At 40.2% G+C, this 18,843-nt stretch overlaps 1 protein-coding gene across 1 annotated transcript in view; it reads left to right on the plus strand.

Annotated features, from left to right (window-relative positions):
• Positions 1 to 17,062, plus strand: part of LOC309553882 (pyroglutamylated RF-amide peptide receptor-like) — a 216,601-nt gene extending 199,539 nt beyond the window's left edge. The window contains exons 4-6 of the mRNA XM_082255364.1: positions 4,492 to 4,727; positions 11,832 to 11,929; positions 16,288 to 17,062. Coding sequence (XP_082111490.1) covers positions 4,492 to 4,727; positions 11,832 to 11,929; positions 16,288 to 16,676 — 723 coding nt within the window. The 3' untranslated portion in view covers positions 16,677 to 17,062. The remainder of the gene's footprint in view (positions 1 to 4,491; positions 4,728 to 11,831; positions 11,930 to 16,287) is intronic.
• The last annotated feature ends 1,781 nt before the right edge of the window (positions 17,063 to 18,843 follow it).

The raw sequence follows: 18,843 nt of genomic DNA on the forward strand, positions 1-18,843 counted from the left end.
AATCCTATAAGCAATAGCATTCTAATCCAAAATCAATATGTAAACAATGCTTAATCCTAAAGTTCAAGTGCTGCAAAAAAAGTACAAAATGCTGTGCTATGAATGCATAAAAAAAGTGTAACGTGCAAAAACAAATGTCCAATCAGAAAACAAAGTTTACTTGTGATCCAAAAGAAAGAATCCCAGAAAAACACTGAAAATCTTCTTAGAAGTATTATTCAGATTGCTTTAAGTGACACCCTATTTTAATCCTTCACCATCCACACTATACTAATTCACCAGTTAATGGCTCGTCACATTATAAACCAACAGCAAGCGAAGGGCACACAACCTTGTGCATTACCACTAAAACAGTTCATTAAAATCCAAAAAAGGTACCATACAGTGTACTCACAAACGCATAATAATTGCACGCATGTAAGGAAATTGGAACCAATAGCCTCCAGGACTACCCGAATTCTCCTATGGTGCTGGATGAAGTTATGCAATCCGCATATATCTGGCTGACATGTTTCGAGGGAGAACCTTCTTCTTCAGAGCCAAAAGAACTACATTTTAAACAAGCTAATGCGCTCCACAATAGACCCAGAAGGGATAATCTCCACAGTACTTGTTTCCTATATGGTCCCTCATATTTGAATACGCTCGATCAAGTCTCGGCCACACATGGAATCAAGATAGAGGAAGAAAGGCTTACATAGCGTAAAATTGTTTAAAACCAAACTTTTATTTAAAACATACTGTATATACACTCACATGTAACGAGTCTCTCACCGACACTAAGGTAACTATGCTTGTTAGTGTTTGCCTATCACCTCTGGCTGTAATCCAAAAGCTGCAAGTGCGATACAAGCCCTTCTATTCTGTGAGGACGTCAAATGGTGAAACACGTAAGGCAGGGCAAGGACACTGACGCCACCGCACATGCCTATATCATACTCGCAGCTTTTGGATTACGGCAAGCATCCAACTTTCTGAGGCTCTGAGAAATTACATCGATAAAAACACCATATGTCTACGCTCCAACGGATAAATGTATACTAGGGATGGGCCAAAGGACCCCCTGTTCGGTTCGCACCAGATCTTTCGAACATTGCAAAACAAAACCCATTGAAGTCTTTGGGACTTGAACTGGAAAAATCAAAAGTGCCTATTTTGTTGGCTTATATGCAAGTAATTTGGCATACAATGGTTATGGGAGTCCGTGTACTGCAATGGAGGACATGTATCACAGAAAAAAATGTAATTTTTAAATAAGCAGTGATTTTTTGATGCTTAAAGTGAAAGCGTCAAAGGGAGGAATAACAATAAAAATGTTCCTGGGGGGTCCCCTTAGTCTACCTGTAAAGTGGCACTTGTGTACTGTGTATAGAAGCTTCTGCAGAAATAATTGCATTTATAAAGCCAAAAAAATTAAATTTTCCCTACAAGCTTTCTTTATTTTGTAAACAACAGTTTGGGGAACCAGTCTGTATGATGAGGCCACAATGTAGTGCACTGGGAACAAGATTAGAGATATTTTAGATAAATTCTGGTGTCTCTTCTGCAGACTTTCGATAGAAGTAACAGATGTAAAATTGGTCACTGAAGACAACTTGGCAATACGCTGTGGCTGTGGGAACATGACTGCCAATTTGTGTACCAGTGCTCTCCCCCCTCTCTGTAGGATATTGTTCCTACCTTCCTCAACCTCAGAACCAACATCTGAATCAAGTAATTGCTGTGCATCGTCAAGGAAAAAGTGTCTGACGCTGTGTTCAAATAACTCAGTTGACTCCTCCATGGCTGATGCTGGGGCTATGGCAGGAATAGCTGTGAACAAGGAGGCAGATTTACCCACTCTGGCAGCTGCAGTGGCATGCACACTAGTCTCTGCTTGGGTTATGGAGGATGAGGAGTATGAGGATGGTTTAGTGATCCAGTCAACCCCCTCCTATGTATGCTGTGGCTGGATAGCATGGGCAACATCCCTAAACAGAGGAAATGATGCCCTGCCTGAGGACTGACCATGTCCACCTTTGCTTGTAAACACATACGCTGCTGGCCCCCTCACAGTGCCATGGGAACATCTGCCTCTCCTTGTTGGCCTCCCAGACTTGATGGGAAGGTGCATATTAACAAAATGTAATAAAGATGGGGAAATGTGTACGTGGATGCTGTTTAATCAATGGAAAGTGGTGTTTGGTGCACTCACAATATACTGCAGTAAAACTGCACTAAAACATAAAAATATACTGTGTTAAATGTACACTAACATACAGAAATATACTGTGTTAAACGTGCAGTATGCACAGAAATATACCACGTTAAATGGCACATAACACACTGAAATATACTGCATTAAACGTGCCATAATGCACAGAAATATACTGCGTTAAACAGCATGTAACACACTGAAATATACTGCGTTAAATAGCACGTAAGGCACTGAAATATACTGCTTTAAACGTGCACTAATGGACAGAAATATACTGCAGTAAATGTGCAGTAATGCACTGAAATAAACTGCGTTAAATGTGCACTAACGCACAGAAATATACTGCGTTAAACAGGAAATAACGCACAGAAATATACTTTGTTAAACATACACTAACGCACAGAAATATACTGCGTTAAATGTGCACTTTTATTTTTTTTTCCTATTTTTTTATCATTTTTATATCTATTTTTATTTTTTATTTTATGTTTATTTCTATTTTCATTTTTACATTTATTTTATTTTAATTTTTTTATTTTATTTAATTTATTTGATTAATATTATATTTTTCATTTTTAGTATTCATTTTTACAAAACAACTTTTTCATTTATATACCTTTTCATAATATTTGTATTATTTCATATATTATAGTTTTTTGATAGAATAGTGGATTGATTGTATAGATATTTATTGCATAATGAAGTGTTTTTAAATAATAGCACAGTTCATGGGATACACGATATTGCAATATATTCAGGAAGTGATGTTTTTTGGGTATAGGAAGTGGAGCGAATATAGCCATTCCAATTGTTGTTGTCCGATTGAACAATCAAAGAGGGAGGTACTATTCCAGTACATATAAATTAGTCCATCTGTGAACCGGAAATTAGGTCCTTGACCATGCCCTGGGGGAGGGGCTAAACGTGTTGACGTATTTACGGTCAAACCAACGACGTCCCTTCTGTCCTCTGTGGAACGCACGGCGAATAGTGGCGAACCCGGAAGAGCCTCATGATTGTTTATACCCACTTTTTTTGCCCGCTTTTGAAAGAATACTTTTATAGTGTGAGGCAGGACTAAGTGCAATGAGCCATTATTGGATATCATTACTTTCCCCAATCATGGCTTTGACAGTGCTCTGTGTCCTGATTGGGCAAAGTTTTCATTGCTTCAGCCAATCAGGGCTTCCAATGCACTGTGCAGCGGCACAGTGCATTGTGGTCATTTGGCGGGCCGAACAAATGGTTGAATGCCCCGATAATTCGGGTGTCCGTCAAACAGGCGAACAGCCAATGTTTGGCCCGAATAAATGCTCGGGCCGAACTGTTCGCCCATCCCTAATGTATATCAACAATTTATGTAATTTGCTAAACACAGTATGTACAGTATGTAAGAGGGATGCTTGTATTGGTGGTGGTCCCCAAATTCCCAAGCCTATGAACTGCTAAAATAAAATAAATATTTTGGATCATATATATACTGCGTGTATATAAAGTCCAATCTGCACCTTGTAGATTTTTTCAAGAGAGCTACAAACTTAGAAGATTTTGCAACGCTCTTGATAAATCTACAAGGTGCTGCAAATATTGGAGTTTGGGTGATCTCCGTTGTCTGCTTTGCCCCTGAAGGATCAGTTTTTTTGCTGGGTGTGTGCTGCCCTAACCAGCATATATATATATATATATATGTATATATATATATATATACACACACCGTATATATATATGATACAACATTTTTATTTTATTTTTATACTTGCATCTGTTGGAGTGTAGTTTCATAGTGTTTTTATTAATGTAGTTTCACAAAACGTTACAAAGTGTGATGTTCGAGACCTTTGAAACACGTTGTACATTGATAATTGAAATCTTCCCTGTATTAACATTAACATTTTTGAAACCATCTGGCCTGAAAACAACAAAGGATACAAGCATTTTACTTAAAAATGGGAAGGTCAACAGTGTACTCTGAAACAAAAAATCTCTTGCTGTGGAATGTGTCCTGTATTTATAAATGAGCTACTATAGCCTAAATGCTATTTATATTAGGAAGAATTCGAATAAATTAATGACATTTTAATTGTGGTGTGCACTGTATGCATTCTGGGGCACCCATATATAGCCGATTCTTTGCTTTCCAAATAGGTAAATGTTACTGTAAAATAAAATAAAATGTGTATTAAAAATTGACTACATATACTTTATATTACTATTAACATTTGCAAGTGAAGTTTGTAATATGTTTGATGTAATTTACACTGGCTGCAATTGTAATATTTGATATTGTCTTCCAGGTGAAATATGACTTGCTGTATAACTTGTACCATGTGTGCTGCCTGGAGTCCTGGAGCCATGCTGGCCTGCGCAGAGCCTATGCCATCTTTATCCTGGTGGCTCTGTTCCTGGTACCACTTTCTGCCATGCTGCTCCTGTACACCCGTATCGGGTATGAGCTGTGGATTAAAAAGCGCATTGGGGACTGTTCAGTGCTGAATACTTTGAGCCGTAATGAGATGGCAAAGATCACCAGGTATAATGACTATAAAACAGACTTGATTGTAAAATTAAGTTTCTATCAACTTATTAATCTTCTCATTTTTCTTTGAAGTATTTTAAACGGTTTAGCTCATTTACTGGTTTTCTAACTCCTCGTGATAAAAATGTAGTTATTGGAAAACCTTCATATGAAAAGAAACTTTAAGAATTAACATTGCTATCAAAAAATCTCAATTTTCATTTCTTGAGTATAGTTTTTGAAGTGAAGAAAGAGATATGGAAACTGTCACTGCTGACTTAGTTTTAAAGGTGTAGAGAATGCTGGGACAAGGTCCTCTGATGCCTGCTACTTACCGATTGTGCTTGCATGTCCACACATGGGGCTCATGGTGGATCACTTTTCAGAGGGTGTTTGACAGGCAATGGAGAGACAATATGCTGCCTCCCCACTGCTTTTTTTTAATACTTAAAACCCTTTACTACTGCACTGAAACCATGTGCATTGCATGAGGTTGCAGCGTGGCCACATTCACTTGAATAGGTCGCAGTCAGTGGGCAGTACTGCCTGCTGAATGCAACAGTTGAACAAAGTTTTGCTGAGGCGCACACAGCATCATGGCCACATCATGTATATACCTCTGTAGGACCGCCTTTGCAGCTTGGGCGGGGGGGGGGGGGGGTGTTAAAACTGTGTCTCAACCACCTATTTTTAGTATTGCCTGTAAACTATGCCTTAGATTTGCCAGGCAGGCACAGGGTGCATAAATAAGAGCAGCTGTCTGCCAGAACTAGGGTTGAAAACTTTTGGCTCATAGAAAGGCAAATATGAGGGAAGGGTGCTGGAGCATTGTCAATCAATTTTTGACAAAGGGTCATAATGCCTAGATTGCCAGACAAAAATGTATTAGCTTCAACATGCGCTGATGGTACAATATCCTCTTGCTGACCGCCTAACTGTGAAAATACAGCATTACTTTGATGTTTAAGACCGGAGGTATGGCTGCAGCTAGATGCCATAACCTCGGTATCACCTTTTCACTCAGGGGATAAGATCGAAATTGTTTTGTTTTGATGTTCTGCTTTTAAAGGTAGAGGAGAGATTTAGGGTCTTATAGACCTCAGATCTATGCATAAAGAGGACCTGTTACGCTGTATTGTAATCGCAAGGGATGTTTACATTTCTTGTGATTAGCAATAAAATTAATTAAAAAATAAATAAAAAATTTAAAGGGGCAGTGTAAAAATAAAAAAGTAATAAAAAAATAGTACTGAAAACATTTTTCAAAGCACCCCCACCACTGCATGTGAGCACAGGGGGACGAACGCATACATAGGTCACGCCCACAAATAAAACATGGAGATATGAAAGGATGAGTTTGCTTTGAATACTAAAAATGAATTAAATAGCGTTTTTGGCTTTTGGTACTCAGATGCAGTATAGTTTCACTTTAACAACATAAAGACTAATCATTCTGTAGCCCAGGAATAGAACTTGGAGGGCTCTTTGAGATAACACAAGAAGTGTGCAGAAGACACAGTAAAGCTCTGATTTTCTGACAACAGTTTTTTTTTTTTTGTCTTTGTCAGTCAGATAAAACAAAACACTTTCAATGGTATATTTAACAAATTGAAAGGGAGAAAACAGGAGAGATTAATTGTAAGGGTTTACATACACTTTAAGAGTCAGTTGAAATGCCATGAGAACCAATCATAAACCATCTTATGGATCTTAAGCCATTTTACTCTGGAAACAACTGAAGACATATTGCATTTGACTTCCCTACCCCCTCTGCCACAGAAAAAAAATAGCGCACCTTCTCTGTGCATTCGGCATACAATTTCTTTCCATTTTCACCACAACATTCTGACATCTGAGATAGTCAGTATGTCCAGTAGATAGTCAATAGCCCAGTATGTACTCTATATCGGCATTCTGAGCCTCATGGACCTTATAGAAACAAGCACACCCAGTAACTTATTCATATTATAGTATATTAAAATTGTCATGGTAAGCAACACAACATAAAGTCAGTGCATGTTGTATGTCATTTTAAATTGCCACCGTTTCATTACTTCTGGTTATGAGATCTGCAGGAAGTTTATTTCCAGGAATTTACTGATTAGCATTTAGATTTAGTACATACCAGCTGGGGATCAGTCTCATGGATATATTTTCCATGAGACTATAACATCTCTAATGATAGTATTTTTCCTTTTAGAATAAGATATTATCAGTGGTCAAAACTGAGATTTTACATTGTACTTCCATTGCTAATACATGTGCCTGTTGTCAGTGCTGTATGAAATGTATCAGCTATATGCATCATACAGGATACAGCACTGTGTTCCAGTAACAGTATCTGTAGCAGTACTGGTCTGAGCGCTGGTCAGCTATTCACAGAAAGGTTGGTAATTTTATGATTTAATACAAGCCTTCTCTGATTGGCTTATATTGAGATTGTAATGTCATCTGCCTGCCTCTCCTGAAAAATAGGATGCTGCATACTGTACATAGCTAATGCTACATAATGTTCTTACAGTGCTGACAGCAGCAGCATGGGTTAGGAAAGCAAATGGGTTGTTTGGGCAAGCTTGACCCAAATTTTTAAATTAAAGTGGTGGTAAATCTCAGTCATGAAACCTGAATAAAGCATATACAGTATATCTATAGTGTTTACTTGTCTCTTTCCAAAGCTCTAAGTGTCATTTCTTTCTGGTGTTTTGTTCCTCTGTTATCAGCATGAGTCACTACTGAGAAATTTTTCCAACACATGAGATAAATTTGTGTTGGGGAGGGAGTTAAGCACACAGCTCGTCTATTAAGAATACAGCTCTGCATGTTCCTTCGCTTCCCTGCCTATTTGGAGGTAGGGTGTCCCTTTTCTCCAATCAGCTCAATCACTCCTCCTCTGTACTCCTCACAGATGAAGAAGGATTTTTATCACAATTGTGCTCTTTTGAAGGGTTGTAGACAGGAGAAGACTGCAAATAAACAAGTAAAAGTTACGTAGGAGGATTTGTTTCGGTGTATCACCTGAGGCTATTCACTTCACTTCATATGTAGCACTGTCACCGTAGGGCTTGCTGTATGATGACTTCTTGGGGCTCCTCTGATTACCTTCAGACAGTCACTTAGGGACAGTTCCCACATCCATCCTTACTCCCAATAGCTCATTACTCAATAAAGAGTCCAGGGGTTTTGATTTTTGGTATTTATTGTGTAACTTGGATGGGAGAAGGGAATAGTGGGATACTCCAACCTGAACTATTTACAGTTGATAAGGACAACTCTCACTTGGCCTTACCAGGTTACCTGTGTAAGCAGTCACACGGCTTTAACCATACTGCCACATGTATGGAAGGGATTAGGTCTTCTTTCTCTTTCTAGCAGCAGACATGATACAACCACATTACCTTTAGGACACTCTCTAGCATTCCCTTGAATGACACCCGTCCACTTACTCTTACAGATCAGGAATGCCCTCTCAGAACAGGCCCCATGACACAGATCTGTACTCACTGTATCCAGAATCAGATCCTTTCCAGTGTCTCCCTTCCAGTCAGCTCTGCAGGACCTCCAGGTTCAGTTTCAGGTCAGGTCGACCACCTGAGGCCACATGGCAACATTTACAGAGGAGGGGCAGCCGCCCCCTCCCTCCGGGACCCTGCTTTCCTGCTGAAAGACCCCGAGCACATGTGCCCTTGGCATTTATACAATATCCCAGCATGTGTTGCAGATATGCTGAAAGTATGGTCAATAATTTCAATGTGCGAAGGGAGCAGGCCGGTGAAACTAGAAGTGTTTTTATTGAAAAGTTTCTGCAATGATAAAGCATGACCTTCAGTCTGATAGACAGGACAGCAACTGCTATTCTGTTCCCACCAGAAACAAAGGTCTGTCTTTTATTTCCCCATGCTTTGCTCGCAGTTGAACTTTGTGCTGCCATCTACTGGTGATTTCATAGAAATGCAATGAGTTCCACTTTCTCTATGAACAGAACTATAATACTGAACTGCTGGAAATGGAAATGTGATCCTATTAGTTCGTTTTTTTTATGGGGTACCTAATTTTGACATCCCTTACACATGCACTGAGGCACATTCCTCTGCCAATCATCAGGGCTGTACTAAACGCCTGTGCACTCATTTCTGCCTGGTGCTAAAAGGTATGGGGGCACTATGATGTAAAATTGGCACTGTGATGGTGAAACTTGATGTAGGGGGGCACTGGGATGGTGACACCGGATGTAGGGGGGTAAACTTTCTGTAGATCTCATAGCCAGAAAAATTTAAACTGTGGTAATTTAAAATGACATACAACATGCATGGACTTTATGTTGTGTTTTTTGGTTTGCCAATTTTAATATGCTTTAACATGAATATGGAGCTGGATGTGCTTATTTCTGTAGGCTCCATGGGGCTCAAAATGCCAATATACATACTTGGCACTGACTCTCTCAGAAGTCACAATGTTATACAGATGAGATTTAAAGTGGTTCTAAAGGCTGAAGGTTTTTTACCTTTATGCATATGCATGAAGGTAAAAAACCTTCTGTGTGCAGCGGCCACCCCCAGTGCTACCAAACCTTACCTGAGCTCCCTCCAATCCAGCGATGTTTAAAATAGCCTCTGCTGTCCCGGGACTCTCCCTCCTTGTTGACTGAGACAGCAGCGGGAGCCTATTGGCAATCACAGCCAGTGATCCATTGAGGACCTGAACCACTGCTCTATGTGTCTTATGGACACATAGAGCAGTGGCGTAGGAGCGAGCACCCAGCAGTGCCCCCAGGGAAAGCTGCAAAACCGTTGCACAAAGCAGGTAAGTATAACATGTTTGTTATTTTAAAGAAAAAAAACAAAGCTTTAGTATCACTTGATTACCCACAGGTGGCCAATCAAGGTAAATGATTTTAACTTCATACAGTACTCTGCTGCTGTTGTATGACAAATGAATAATGTAAAGCATTTGATACTTTCACAACTTATGGTGGGAAAAAAATGTTGACTATGTTGAGTACACAAGAACATTCAAACACATTCTCCAATGGCCATCATCAAAAGGAACGCTATGGAATTGATTTACTAAAGGCAAATAGTCTGGGCACTTTGCAAGTGCAGTTGCACTAATTTTCCCCAGAGCTTAGTGAATGTGGTAAAGCTTCAATGTGTAAAGAATACCCAATCAGGTGCAAGGAAAAGAAAAAAAATAACTTTTTTCCCATTCTGCTATATAACATTCCCAAAAAAAATAAAAAATTAAAAATCTAAATTTTTTAACATTTTAGGCCAATTTGTTTTTTGCTACATATTTTTGGTAAAAAAAAAAAAAAAAAAAATCGCAAAAGGCGTATTTTGATTGGTTTGCGCAAAAGTTATCGCGTCTACTAACTTCGGGAAAAATATAATTTTTATTGTTTTTTTTTTATTACTAGTAATGGCGGCGATCTGGGATTTTTTGAGGGACTGCGACATTGCAGCGGACAGATGAGACTCCTGACTGACATTTTTGACACTTTTGGGGGGACCAGTTACATTACTACAGTAATTAGTGCTAGAAATATGTACTGTTACTGTAACAATGACACTGACAGGGAAGGGGTTAACATTGTGGGTGATCAAGGGGTTAAATGTGAGCCTAGGGGAGTGATTCTAACTGTGGATGGGGCGTGACTTGTGAAATGATCATAGAGACCTGTGATCCTATATAGAAGGATCACAGGGGCTCTATGATCTTTCCAGGGAGAATGGTCAGCTGTGTTTACAACAGCTGACCATTCTTCTCTCTCAGTGGGGAACGATCGCGGGTGTCAGGCGGCAATCGGAGTCGCCTGCCCCATGCATCAGCTTCCCAGCTGACGAGCAGGAGCGGGAGCGCCGGCGGCGGTGCACACTCGCCCCCTAGCTGCCTGTGTGCAACCGACATATACCTAAGGTAGTTTGCGCACGAGCGGCTGCCTGCCCCAGTATAACTGCGGCGGGCGGTCGTAAAGTGGTTAATTAGATGGGGAATTTATTTCCAAATTGATTTTACCTGCATATAAATGAGTGATTTTTCTTACTCATTTGCAATTTTTTGCTACCCTTCATCACAATCATACAATTTTTAATCGTTAGTAGATAAAAGCTTGAGGCTGGGTTCACATTGCCGCATGGAGCAGCTCACAGAAGGGGTTGGGTGAGTCCCTGTTCACCGTTTCAGGTCCGATTTTAGTCCTAATTTTTGGCTGAATTCAGACCTGAAATGGACCAGAAGATGCACAGGACTCCTGTGCAATTTGCACCCGAGCCGCTCCGGAGATACATGAACCAGCTCCATAGAGAGCCTGAACCCAGCTTGAAAGCATTTAATTGGAAACTGCCCCTACAACACTATGTTTACAAATTCTAAAAACAAACATTAGTAAATTCACTAGACCTAGCAAATGCTGTAAAATTGCCTTTGTGAAAATATTCATTATTTCCAGCAATATTGCCTCCTAGATCATGCTGTGCTTTGAAACCATTGCTACTGGCTGGTCATTAAGCCCAATGCACAGAAGGTAATTTGTGTTTGAGTAGTGCCTTTTAGTAGTTGCCAGAAACAGCTAGAGTACAGCAAATGAATGCACAAAAATGGCCAAGCCATGCTGCTGTGATCATAGATAATCTACAGTTAGATCACATTTTTTAAAAGGCTTCAGTGACAAGTACAACTGTACATTGTTACGTAAAAGGACATTTATCGATTAATACTCCAGCTATCTGTCTGACTCACACTGAAAAATGAGTGGAGCAGGGGCAGCAAATCATAGCAATTACCCTCAAAATGTAGCTGTCACTATAATGAATGCAAGGAATTATATGGATTCTTAAATCAAGCTGCCATCTTCCTGAAAGCATAGCCAGAAATTGGAGGTGCATCAAGGTAACCTTGTTTGAATTTGTCTTAGTATAGAGCCAATAAGGTAAGTTATAGAGGAAATGACCTACATTGTGATAAACAATTTTATTTCATGCCATTTAATTTAACATAGTTGGTCTTTTTTGAAAGATGGTGATATACTGTATGATGTTTATAGAAAGTAACTTTTAGACAATGTTCTAATGTCATCATGGAATTTACTGATTTATGAAAGGTGGTGTGTGCTTCTTTATTTAGGAAGAAAAAACGAGCTGTGATGATGATGGTCATTGTAGTCCTTTTCTTCACAGCCTGCTGGGCACCCTTCCATGTGGTCCACATATTATTTGAATACAGTAAGTTGTGTGCATGGAACCTGGAAAGCAAATTTACCATAGGAGGAAGGGTACAGAGTTAATCAGTATGTGTGGATTTGGCAATTCTGTGAAATAGAATAATGCCACACAAAATTTCAGTATGTTAACAAAAAACCCAAAAGGAATTTTGGTGAATTACCTGCCCCTTGACTAGATCAAATTATGGATCTAGTCCAGTCACATATAGAAGCTGGGCTGCTGTTAGAAATCACAGGGAACCATACAGCCTACCTAACAGCCCCCCCAAACATTTCAAAACATTATTATTACAAAAAATACACTAAACTCTTTTCTAATGGACACAAACATACCATAACTTACAAAATTCCTATACGGTTTATTTTGCTATCTGTGTCTGTATCTTTTTTGACTTCCTATCCCAGTGATGGTGAACCTTGGCACCCCAGATATTTTAGAATTAATTTTCCATGATGCTCATGCACTCTGCAATGTAGTTGAGCATCATGGGAAATGTAGTTCCAAAACATCTGGGGTGCCAAGGTTCACCATCACTGTCCTATCCCATAGCCAAAACAGGAAGTGACAGGAAATTCCTCCAAAATTCCTCCAAAATGAAAAAAAATCCCTGATTGTCACCAGGGTCGCAAGAACTAGTGTCTCCATTGGAAGATCTCTCTTTAATTCTTTATTATCTGGTGACAACCCGAAATTTGGGATTTTCTTTTACTTTCACTCTTGGTGATAATGTTAAACAGGACGAATTAAGAGAGTGAATTTCCCAAACAGGGGCACAGACAGCAATACAAACCTGACAAATGTTTTAATTCCTCTCCACTTTATGGTCAGACATACAGTATCTCACAAAGGTGAGTACACCCCCCACATTTTTGTAAATATTTTATTATATCTTTTCATGTAACAACACTGAAGAAATTACACTTTGTTACAATGTAAAGAAGTGAGTGTACAGCTTGTATAACAGTGTCAATTTGCTGTCCCTTCAAAATAACTCAACACAGCCATTAATGTCTAAACCGCTGGCAACAAAAGTGAGTACACCCCTAAGTGACAATGTCCAAATTGGGCCCAATTAGCCATTTTCCCTCCCAGGTTTCATGTTACTTGTTAATTTTACAAGGTCTCAGGTGTGAATGGGGAGCAGGTGTGTTAAATTTGATGTTATTGCTCTCACTTTCTCATACTGGTCACTGGAAGTTCAACATGACACCTCATGGCACAGAACTCTGTGAGGATCTGAAAAAAAAGAACACCCCTAAGTTAAAATGTCCAAATTGGGCCCAAAGTGTTAATATTTTGTGTGGCCACCATTATTTTCCAGCACTGCCTTAACCCTCTTCTGCATGGAGTTCACCAGAGCTTCACAGTTTGCCACTGGAGTCCTCACGTGTCAATGGCCATGATTAATTTAAAGAGGAGCTCCTTAAGAAAAAAATTTAAATTCAGTAGCTACAAATACTGAACCTGCTGACTTTTAATATAAATACACTTATTTGTCCATGGATCCCATGATGTCCTCACCTGAGCCGATTCTTCAATGGGTATGGAGTTCACCAGAGCTTCACAGTTTGCCACTGGAGTCCTCTTCCACTCCTCCATGATGACATCAGGGAGCTGGTTGATGTTAGAGACCTTACGCTCCTCCAACTTCCATTTGAGGATGCCCTACAGATGCTCAATAGGGATTAGGTCTGGCAACATGCTTGGCCAGTCTATCACTTTTACTCTCAGCTTCCTTAGCAAGGCAGTGGTCATCTTGGAGGTGTGTTTTGGGTCATTATCATGTTGGAATACTGCCCTGTGACCCAGTCTCCAAAACAAGGGGATCATGCTCTGCTTCAGTATGTCACAGTAAATGTTGGCATTCATTGTTCCCTCAATGAACTGTAGCTCCCTAGTGCCGGCAGCACTCATGCAGCCCAAGACCATGACACTCCCACCACCATGCTTGACTGTAGGCAAGATACACTTGTCTTTGTACTCCTCACCTGGTTGCCGCCACACACGCTTGACACCATCTGAACCAAATAGGTTAATCTTGGTCTCATTAGACCACAGGACAGGGTTCCAGAAATTAATGTCCTTAGTCTGCTTGTCTTCAGCAAACTGTTTGCAGGTTTTATTGTGCATCATCTTTAGAAGAGGCTTCCTTCTGGGACGATAGCCATGCAGACCAATTTGATGCAGCGTGTGGCGTAATGTCTGAGCACTGACAGGCTGACCCCCCCATCCCTACAACCTCTGCAGTAATGCTGGCAGCACTCATACGTCTATTTCCCAAAGACAATCTCTGGATATGACGCTGAGCACGTGCACTCATCTTCTATGGTCGACCATGGCAAGGTCTGTTCTGAGTGACACCTGTCCTGTTAAACTGTTGTATGGTCTTGGCCACTGTGCTGCAACTCAGTTTCAGGGTCTTGGCAATCTTCTTATAGCCTAGGCCAGTGATGGCGAACCTTGGCACCCCAGATGTTTTTGAACTACATTTCCCATGATGCTTATGCACTCTGCAGTGTAGTTGAGCATCATGGGAAATGTAGTTCCCCAACATCTGGGGTGCCAAGGTTCGCCATCACTGGCCTAGGCCATCTTTATGTAGAGCAACAATTCTTTTTTTCAGATCCTTAGAGAGTTCTGTGCCATGACGTGCCATGTTGAACTTCCAGTGACCAGTATGAGAGAGTAAGAGTGATAACACCAATTTTAATACACCTGCTTCCCATTCACACCTGAGACCTTGTAACACCAACAAGTAGCATGACACCAGGGAGGGAAAATGGCTAATTGGGTTCAATTTGGACATTGTCACTTCGGGGTGTACTCACTTTTGTCTCCAGCGGTTTAGACATTAATGGCTGTGTTTTGAGTTATTTTGAGGGAGCAGCAGATTTTCACTGTTATACAAGCTGCACACTTACTACTTTACATTGTAGCAAAGTGTAATTTCTTCAGTGTTGTCACATGAAAAGATTTAATAAAATATTTACAAAAATGTGAGGGGTGTACTCACTTTTGTGAGATACTGTAATTTATCTTGAGAAACTTAGCTATTCAACCTTAGAACGGACATTTCTAAATTGCTACCTCTAGTACTTTGACTCACATGTCAATGGCCATGATCAATTTAAAGAGGAGCTCCATCAGAAAAAAATTAAAAAGTCAGTAGCTACAAATACTGTAGCTGCTGACTTTTAATATAAATACACTTATTTGTCCATGGATCCCGTGATATCCTCACCAGAGCCAATTCTTCAATCATCTTTTGGGAGCAGGCGCTGGCATCTCTAGTAAGGGAAACAAGAAATGAAGCCTTGCGGCATCACAGTCTGTTTTCTACTGCACATGCGCAGGTCGCACTGCACCTTGTAAATGGTCTTGTAGTCTTCTCTGCCCCAGAAGACTACTGGGGAAGGAGGGGGGCCAAACATCCGGCTCAGTTCACCGCGACGATCTGAGCTGGAAGTGGGAGCGGGTACCTGTCAAAACCAGGTATCTGCCCCCCCCCCCCCCCCCCAAAAAAAAATGCTAAATGTGGCAGCGGAAGGGGGGGGTGAAAACAAGCGGAGCATTCCACTTAGAGTGAGGCTCCTCTTTAAGGTTTTCTGTAATGGACCATAGCTAAAGCTCAACATACAATTTTACGATCTGACTATACTATCTCTGTATAATCACTTTTAGACCTACCAAAACTATGTAATATGAGGACCTATCTACACTAACATTTTGTATCTATACATGCAGGTTCTTTCACTACATTCTTGTTGGTAGATCTAAAAAGAGATTTTACAATCAGATTGTAATATGTGTGGTGAGCATTAGATTGCTATGTAATATAACTGTGTGTGCTTTCAAAACCTTCCATTTAAACAGCTTCTAATGCCTGGAGCCCTAGAACACTGGACTGTAGTGAAACTCCAGGCAAACAAATAAAAACACAATTAATATACAATACATATATGTTTACTGTTTTGCGTGCCCCAGGATTTCTTGGTTGATCATTGTTGATCCCTGTCTCTTATTCCTGTTAACTGGACTGAAGTGATGATGCACATTCACTGGGCTGGAAGCAGACAGGTGACAAAGGAAGCTGAATTACTGAATCAGGAAGATGACTTGCTTGGTTAGGAACTACATGTGACACCTAACTGGCTGTGCCAGGTTTCGTCTTATTTCTGTTTATTTAGAATAGTACAAAATAATATGTATGACATTTTCCACCTCTTGCAATTTTGGCTTTAATGTTCGGTGTTGATGGGTTGTGAAAAATGTCCCTTTTTGTACAACCTTATTAGTATTCGAGAATGGTCATAAATCATGAACTCTGTCCTATTTTTCACCTCAATTTCTGTCTACAGATGACTTGGAAGAGGAATACGATGATGTCACAGTAAAAATGATTGTGGCCATTGTACAAGCTGTTGGGTTTTTCAACTCATTCAACAACCCAGTGGTTTACACTTTCATGAATGAAAACTTTAAAAAAAGCCTGGTGGCTGTGCTCTTCTGTCACTTTAGAGCTCAAGAACAAGCTGAAAAACGGGACTCTAATAATCTGGAGAAGCCCAAGGTTGGGACATCCAACTTTTCCTATAGGAGAGAAGGACGAAGCCCTCACAGTCAACTTAGTGCAGAGAACTTGGAGCTCCGTCTATGTGAGCAATTTCCAGCTGCCAAACTGGAGTCCGTATCCTACCCTCTTGAGAACTCTCACAAAGACCTCCTTCCCAATGGACAGTCTGCATAATCACCACTGAACCAGAGATGGGCTTTCAGTCAAAGGAAGCTATTTACAATGACATTGTACAAAGACATTACGTGACATTTATAAAACTTTTGTTCACTTTATACTTAAAGGGCATATGTCTTTCCTAATGCACCAACAAGAACATGCAATTTCAGGTAATACTTCTGCCAATTAAAGGCTACAAGTTAAATAAGTTAACTAGCTAGATAAGTCTGGAAACAGGAGACAACCCCTCATGCGCTAGTTAGTCCTCAGATCCTTTTGGTAGTCATATGGCTCCAGAGCATGCATTCTGAAGTTCTGCAGATCAAGCTCTCAGGGAAAAAGAGAAGAACAACAGTTTGATACATTAGCTGTATATATAGTGTACAGTTCAGTCAGGAGTTGTGTGTTTTTTTGCATCTAGTTTCAACAAATTTATTGCCTTTCTTGTTCTTTAAAGACTGAATAAAATTGATACAAAAAAAAAAAAACATTTTTTAATTATCCTTTGACAAAATTATATTTGTATGGTACTCTAGTGGTTACCAAATGTGTCATAAATATAGAAAAGCATATTTACTATTCCACACAAACACAATCAGGGACTAAATTGCGTTGACCCCTCCTGCCATCAATGTACTGTATGTTGGGAGAACAGAAGAAACTCTCAACACATACCAATTGCAAAGTGAAGGCTGAAAAGAGGAAAACATTAAATGTTCATCTTTGTACACTATTTTCTATACTAGATAAAAAGTACACTAAGTACAACAGAAATAAACTGACTTTTTTGTTGTACAAACATGTATAAGGTTTCCAAGTTATACAATAGAAAAATGCATTAACTGTAATCAATAGTAAAGGAAAATGGCACTGAAAATGGGACAAGAAAGGCACACTGTATCAATAGTTGCAAGGGTACAATGGTCCATATCAGTGAGGTTAGAGGTAAAACACATTACCCCACAGTATGCATAAGAATCTCTGTTGAGAAGAACAGTACGATACCTCAGGTGCTCTCCACTGGCAATAGCCAAAAACACAATGTGCAAAGAAGGCGAGAAAAAGAAGAAAGAAGAAAAAAAACTGGGGAAATAAGGGGTGAGAATAAGAAATGTTACTCGGTAGACGTATGAAGGAAGTAAGAGGGGAAAATGAGGAGCAGGAGGGATGGAGGGGTCTCTCCCATTGGGATCAGCCACAACATTGCATCATTGAGCTGCTAAACAGGGTCAAATTGAGAGCAAGGTCCTGTCTATGGTAACCTGGGTATTATTGGTGGTCCAAGGATCCCAAACTTTGAGAAGGTTGGTGTGAGTTTCCTTTAGAATGGAGGTGAGCTTCTCATGTACTTTATACCATTGTGACCATTAGCCCCTGTCGCAGGTCATCAAAAATGAGAAACAGTTGTTTCCATGCTCTAGCCAGGGTTTGCGGGGCAGCTAGGAAAAGGGACCCCACCAGCATCCTCTGGTTCCTAGTCAATGATGGGATTGGTTAATGCAAAAGTGCTCCCGGGGTTTCGGGTTTCGGGTTAAAGTGATATTAAAGACTGGTCTGATCATGTTATATACCCACGTTCAAAACCTAATTGCCTTGGAGTAGGACAACCAAATATGAATCAAAGTTCCCTAGAGCCACAGAAGCACATGGGGATACTGATTGGGATACTAATGGTGTCTATTTAGACATGTGGTCCGGGGTCATGTACCATCGAGAAAGTAGCTTGTAGGCATTTTCCTGAGCGAAGATATTCCGGAAAGATTTCCAAGAGCCTAACCAAATCTTAGTTCATAAAGGATGGTCAGGGGTCTTGCCTAGATCAGCTGCCCATTTCAGCATATAAGAGGAAAGGCCAGTGCTCACCGAGTTGATCAGAGAGGTGTAGAGATCAGAGACAAAGCCTTTCAAGTAAGGATCCTTTCGACAATGATTTTTGAAGGGAGTTCATTGTTTGGGTGGACCCTCATGGCAACAAAGCAGGCTACGGACATGGAAATTAAGTTGGATATGCTCATAGGACTCATTTGCTGGCAGTTGCCATTGTTCCTCTAAGTATTGAAAAGATTTACCCCATCCAGAGCAAGAAGTTCATAGACATACCTGAGTCCTTTCCTGCGCCACTATTTGAAGGCCAACTGATAGTCATATGCAGGGTGGAAATGCGGAGTGTTTAGGACACATG

This window comes from Pelophylax lessonae (assembly GCF_965119305.1).
Source record: "Pelophylax lessonae genome assembly, chromosome: 4".
Lineage (NCBI taxonomy): Eukaryota > Metazoa > Chordata > Amphibia > Anura > Ranidae > Pelophylax > Pelophylax lessonae.